General features: G+C 46.5%; 2 protein-coding genes and 1 non-coding gene across 5 annotated transcripts in view; 2 read left to right on the plus strand and 1 right to left on the minus strand.

Annotated features, from left to right (window-relative positions):
* Positions 1-818, plus strand: part of LOC109471164 (WD repeat and HMG-box DNA-binding protein 1-like) — a 20,809-nt gene extending 19,991 nt beyond the window's left edge. For all 3 annotated transcript variants that reach the window (XM_019770446.1, XM_019770445.1, XM_019770448.1), the window contains exon 28: positions 192-818. In XM_019770446.1, the coding sequence (XP_019626005.1) occupies positions 192-425 (234 nt within the window). In that variant the 3' untranslated portion in view covers positions 426-818. The remainder of the gene's footprint in view (positions 1-191) is intronic.
* A 1,468-nt stretch (positions 819-2,286) lies between these two features.
* On the minus strand, positions 2,287-2,359 carry Trnam-cau. The gene has a single exon. It is a non-coding gene; the product is annotated as a tRNA-Met (tRNA).
* Positions 2,345-5,823, plus strand: LOC109471211 (cerebellin-3-like). The gene is made up of 3 exons (XM_019770500.1): positions 2,345-3,399; positions 4,198-4,490; positions 4,768-5,823. Exons 1-3 carry the CDS (start codon positions 3,201-3,203, stop codon positions 5,029-5,031), a joined length of 756 nt encoding a protein of 251 aa, XP_019626059.1. The 5' UTR covers positions 2,345-3,200; the 3' UTR covers positions 5,032-5,823.
* Positions 5,824-6,042: the final 219 nt, after the last annotated feature.

A 6,042-nucleotide genomic window follows, 5' to 3' on the forward strand; every position in this document is an offset into this window, starting at 1 on the left:
TTGTTCACCCTGCTAGCATGCTACTGGAAAGGGTTGCACTGGTGGCGACCTTCTGCTGGATTTGTTGATCAACAGAAGGAGATTGATTTTGTAAGAAACAAAGCAGATGATTCAATGTGTACATTTTACTTGTGTATGCTGCATTTTAGTGAACTAAACTGCTTCATTTCTGTTCTTCGTTTCTCACACAGGACTGGAACGAGAAGGCCAAACAGATGTCCAACACATCTCAAGACGCCGACCTCAAGAAAAGGAAGCGTGAATCCGAAAGTGAAGAAACCTTCCAAGGAGATGATGAGGGTCTTAAGGGAGAAAATGTTGGAGACAAAAGACTTGAAGATGCCGGCAGCCAAGCTAAAAAGAAGAGGCCCCTCTCTACCTCCGTCAACAGCAAACTGTCAGCGTTTGCTTTTAACAAAGACTAAAGTTTAAGCCAGGCTGTTTATGTGCCTGGTGAGTAGGATGGAGGAGTGCAGGCTGGGTGTGGAAGGAGAAGCATCACAAGTGTTATTTTTCTCCACCATCAGAACTTCTTGAGAAACAACTACAAAATATGAAGATTTAACACTTTTTAGTTTAGATGCAGGAAGTCTTATGAAATTGAAAGTCACATGTCTCCATAGCTGTAGGTGAAGGTAAAGTGCTTGGAAATTTTTGCACTACAAACCAAGTAAAAATCTGAAAATAAAATATTGATTATGACACTACTAATACAGATTTGTATATTCTAATGATATTAGACTTAGAGGAATCAAGTTTTTTTACAGCTGTTGATTGTGTTGAACCAACAATAAATTATCCAGTTGTTTTAACTTTAACTGCTGATTCTCCTTGGGATTGTAAGATACCTGTTGTAGCAGGCCAGAATGTACCCCTGACCAGAATGTACACTGGCCAGATTGTACTCCAGCTACACTGGGGTCAAAGAAGGACGAAGTTGGTAATCAAGGTGTTGATTTAAGTTGACATAGTAGAAAGAAAAGTAACGTACTAAAACAGATTTTGGACAAACGCTTGAGCTGTGAACTAAAGTGCTACTAGCAACCCTACCAGAAACATGGCAAGTGTCAGTAACAGCTCAAATCATGTTAGCTACCATGACAGATGAGCTTTGATGCTGATACTTAATTTAAGATGTTGCTCAGCTCACACACACACTGTTGCCAACCTACTGCTTAAGTAGGCTCAAAGAACACGTGTTTATGTTTGAAGACAATTAGGTGTCGGCGCCTTGAAGACTTGGCCGAATTTCCTGTCATACATGTCTCACCTTTAGACCAGTTTCTGCAGATCTGTTTTTGATTTTGTGATGAAGGTCAGACATCCAGGTGCTCCACAGTTGGTGGGCACTTTATTCCGGCATCTTTTTGGCCTTGACTTGCCACTTGCGACGCTTTACGGACAGACGTAAAGGTAGCGTAAATGTAATATTTAAGCACGCGTAATTTATATAAAGTGACTTTTAATCATAGTAGGTGTCGTGAAGTGGAAGCACCCGGATTCCGTGAAGATCACAATTTATAGCGTTCGTCCCAGTGAAGAGGTACATGTATATTAGGGACATGAGGAGTCTTAAACAAGCGTGCGACAGGCAAGGGTCACACCATGTCTGCTGCACGCTTACTTAAGGAGAACAGACTACTGGTCTGCCTTTCGTAATGGACTTTAATTTAAACCTATCTTGGCAGCGTCGGAAATGAACTAAGAGGATTGGTGCTGTAATCGACAGCACACTACTGTCCGCATGCCGAGCCTTAATTTGTAAAAACAGGTCATGTGCTACCTTCCTCTGCTTATGTCGCATGACCAGTAAACTGCCTTCAGGTGTAACACAAGCTGTGCAAGACCGGACTGTAAGGCTTGATCCACTCACACCGGGATGGATTCCTACTCTTGGTGGGATCTTTCGTGTTCGATCGAGGTATGGCTCTCTTCAAACACGGGACCTCCAGCCTCTGCGTAAGAAAACAAGAGAGTAATGGTGGAAAGTATCAGTCTTATCAACCCAAGTGCTTATAGATTCGTTTTCCGATCTTACACATTGGGGCTTGCTAACTTAGTTTGGGTTTGTGTGTGCGTTGGCTCTATCTGGAAGTCAGGTCAAGAGGGCCCAGAATCATGAGCTGGTCATGATCCAGCTAACAACAAGGACAAGTTGGCCCGGTTGTTGCCAGGGTTCTAGTCGGAAAACGGAGAGAAATTCACATTAATGGATGAGACAAGAAATTCAACAAAAAAGACTCGAAATACTTCTTCGATTTTTTTTTGTTTGAAAGAGAAAAAATCTGCCCCGTGTGAGGATCGAACTCACGACCTTCAGATTATGAGACTGACGCGCTGCCTACTGCGCTAACGAGGCTGTGTGAGGTAACTGGCAACAACGCAATAAAGTCGGACACTACTGGACCATTACAGCAGTCCTCCCTATCCATCAACATCAGTCACGTGACTACAGATCAGCGCGCGCCATTTTGTCCGTAAAATTTTCACATAAGCTGATACTTCCGGCAGAACAACGGAAAATCACTCTAATTATGAAATTCAGTGTATATACGTGTATATAAGGAAAACCTCCTTGTATTGAGACCGACAATGATCAGGTATGATTCAGTTAGTTGCTTCAGACACCTGAGCGACCATGGCATCAATCGGCCTGTTTTGTCGCCAAAACCGTGTTTCCGGATGCGCCCTGACGTCTGTTACTCCGCACTCAGACTTATCTATCCTCATAATCAAAATTCCGTCATTACACAGATCGCCTCATGACACAACGTTAGAATATCGTAATTGATATTACATATTCTAACTTTTGCGGTTGACATTGATGTGAATTGAGAGTCGAGAGAGCTGCCAGACGCCAGTAAGCCACACGGGGTCCTCGGAACGACAAATCAGTCGCCTCCGTCTCCCCCTCCGGTCCAAAAAACACGATTATCCGTCCGCAGTAGCGAAAACCGATCCCGAACAATGTCTTTAGGAATGGGGCGGTGGCGTGCACTCAACAGTTCACCATGCCCGTATCAATTCTGTGCGAATGTCATTCTCCGTCCGTCCCAATTAAAAGTGACACGTAGTGGCGGATCAGTGGCGCACAGTTGGGGTGTTAGTTTTCTCCGCTGTTCTACGGTGTCACGCATTCCGCTGGCGTTACGCAGCTCCGAAACGTAGAGAGAAGGCGTCACGTCGTCTTGCGTCTGAAGATGGGAACGTCTTGGAAGGAATTATCCCTGTCTGCCGTCCTGCTGCTTTTGTGCGCGGGCAGCGTCGTCGGCAAGGAGCTGAAGTGCGTCTGCGAGGACGACCCGGGGTTTTACAGGTACAGCAGAGGGACGCACTCCGGCAGGGTGAGCAGACCAAGCGGGCCGCAGGGCGTCACAGCCGACAACAAACGGGAACGGGGTAGGCACAGGTCCTTTATCACGTTTATCTTATCTGTAGGCACATCAATGGTCATTGAAATAAATGCTGTCGGTTTAATATGGCCGTAAATATAGCGTACGATTTTTATGCCGCAGATTTTCAAGCAGGCTATGACATGTGACAGAACAACACCGACAAGGATCTAAGGCAGTCTTTTCATTCAATCTTTGCAGGACATAGTAATGACTGTCCCAAGAATGCCCTCAGTTTGCGATCGCATGACTTATGTGACTGGGCACTAAACAACACTCGTCATGTATGTTGTTGAAAACAAATGCCCCTCCCATGACGACTAATGTATCCACACTGTATATACAAGTGTAGTTGTATCTGGATGTGGTTCTAAATTTGTTTCCCCTATGACAGTAGTCGTGACCTCGAGTGTCCCGAATAGCGACACGAACAACGTTCTGCCCGCTGCCATGGCAACATACAGCTGTCATCAATGTCATTCCGCCCGCTGCCAGGACGACGCACAGCTGACATCCATGTCAATGACTCACCAGCCACGGCCAAAGCCGCATATTTAGATTTAGCTTACTGTCGACTATACCCATGTGGCTTCATCAGTATGTTTGCAAGTGTCGCCATATTGGTGTTCAGTGCATTTCAGTGATCCGTAGCCCAAACGTTGTCACTTGTCAGACATTTATTATAGCTCATTAACCACTGCCATTAATAAGTTTCCGAACCTCAAAATAAAAGACAAAAGAACATTTTCAAATCTTGTCGAGAAACGTTTTGAGGACCATGTGTTGCCGCCTCCTTTTCCCCTAGTGTTTGGCAAGCCTGATGGCCCCGCTAACCTGGTGGAGCCCGGCGCTCCCGGTGTCCGCGGCGCCGGCGGGAAGAAGGTTCGCTCCTCCGCCCGACGGGCCGGCAAGAAGGCGCACAAGCTCGGCGTGGTGGGCCAGATCGTCGGCTCCAGGAACAACGGGCTGCCGGCCTTCACCGCGGTGCGCTCGCACGACCTGGCCGCCATGGACGGCAACATCGTCATCACGTTCGACCAGACACCGACAAACGTCGCCGACGACTTTGACGCGTCGTCGGGCGTCTTCGTGTGCCAGGTGCGTATATAGTCCTGTTATAAGCAACCCTACCTCTGAATCTAGACGTCGGTAGTTCGAATCCCAGCTGTTATCGCGCGACATGAACGCTACTGGAAAGGGTCACAGTCCTTAGGATGGGACGTTAAGCCGTGGTCTACTGTTTATTATACTTGTCGACAAGATAAAGGAATTTCCTCACGACCAGTGACAGAAAAGATTGACTCAGATAGCTACTTTTTCAAATGGCCCGAGATCAGCACGTTCACCTTGACGTTTCCTTTTTTTTCTCCACCAGGTGAGCGGCGTGTACTACTTCTCGTTCGGTATGCGGAAGGCTGAGGGCACGGACAGCGCGGTGTTGCTGTTGCGGAACGGGCGGGCGGTGGCCATGGCACACAGCACGGGGCGGGCCGGGACCGAGATGCTGGCCCAGGGGGCGGCCATCGTCCTGCAGGCCGAGGACAGGGTCCATACCGAGCTCAGGATCGGCAGCGTCTTGGACGGCAGCAAAAACGAACCCGCCATCGTCTTCTCCGGATTTCTTATACAGAGGAAGTAGATAAAAACGGCGTGTCGGTCGACTAGCCGCCACTAGTGTAAGGCACCCTTCCACCAGACAGCGATCGGTGATGAACCGTTGAGCGACCAAAATTGGATTTTGTGTGACCCTTGTTTTTATTGACAATGTACTGACAGTATTTGGAATGTGATGCAAGATGCAAAAGTATGGCTAGAAAGACAACAAAGCACACAAAACGTACTGTGTTTATTTTCAGATTCATCGAGCGGTCTGTCAAATATTTGGTCGCTCACCGGTCGCACCCTCAAGTGGAACGGGGTGTGAGGGATTATCGATTGTAGAATTTGACAAAAAAGGGTCAATAATTGGCCGGGGGAGTGAGCCGCGGTAAAGCAAACATTTTCTCTTAGAACTGCGCGGGCAATTGCAAACTCCCCTGGTAAATTATTCACACTATGCCAGTGCAGTTAGTCTCGATCTCACTGGTAGAGGCTAGTCTAGCGTCGGCCATAGAAAATTATTGTCTCTGCGAAATTCTCCCATCTTTCTCGTATTTTCGCAAAAGGTTTGTTCTTGGTGTATTCTGTCTTTTTTGATCGACAAGACATGCCTTTATATAAGAGTTGAGTAAATAAATACCCGTACTGTGTACGGAACAGTATCATACGCACATTATCAAACGAACGCTTAAGAGATTAACTTTAGTCCCTAGTTACTGTTGAATGTCTTTGATTGGTGTTAAACGTTCTAAACGTCTAGTAATATATAATCGTTTGCGATACATGAAATACGATGTACGTGTTTTTTTCAGACTATCGAGATGGAATGATCTTTCTTCTGGTACGAGTAACTTTGGTCTGGTTGTTTGTTCTTAGTTTTTGTTAGCCTGGTTACCAAACCTATTATAGCTTCCGAGTCCTACATCCTCTCCGCAAATAGGATGTAGGACTCGGGAGCTACAATAGGTTTGGTAACCAGGCTAAGTTTTTGTAGCCTCTATCGCAGCCTTCTTGGGATGTTTTCCCCAACAACTAACTACGCGCAGTTTTC

The sequence above is a fragment of the Branchiostoma belcheri genome, unplaced genomic scaffold, assembly GCF_001625305.1.
Source record: "Branchiostoma belcheri isolate BF01 breed outbred unplaced genomic scaffold, Haploidv18h27 scaffold24, whole genome shotgun sequence".
Taxonomy (NCBI): domain Eukaryota; kingdom Metazoa; phylum Chordata; class Leptocardii; order Amphioxiformes; family Branchiostomatidae; genus Branchiostoma; species Branchiostoma belcheri.

What these genes read in the sequence shown, in the direction of transcription:
- LOC109471211 (XM_019770500.1), top strand. Translation starts at nt 3,201, where the DNA reads ATGGGAACGTCTTGGAAGGAATTATCCCTGTCTGCCGTCCTGCTGCTT. An exon ending in CGACAACAAACGGGAACGGG is followed by an intron (nt 3,400 to 4,197) that starts GTAGGCACAGGT and finishes CTTTTCCCCTAG; the next exon opens with TGTTTGGCAAGCCTGATGGC. An exon ending in CGGGCGTCTTCGTGTGCCAG is followed by an intron (nt 4,491 to 4,767) that starts GTGCGTATATAG and finishes TTTCTCCACCAG; the next exon opens with GTGAGCGGCGTGTACTACTT.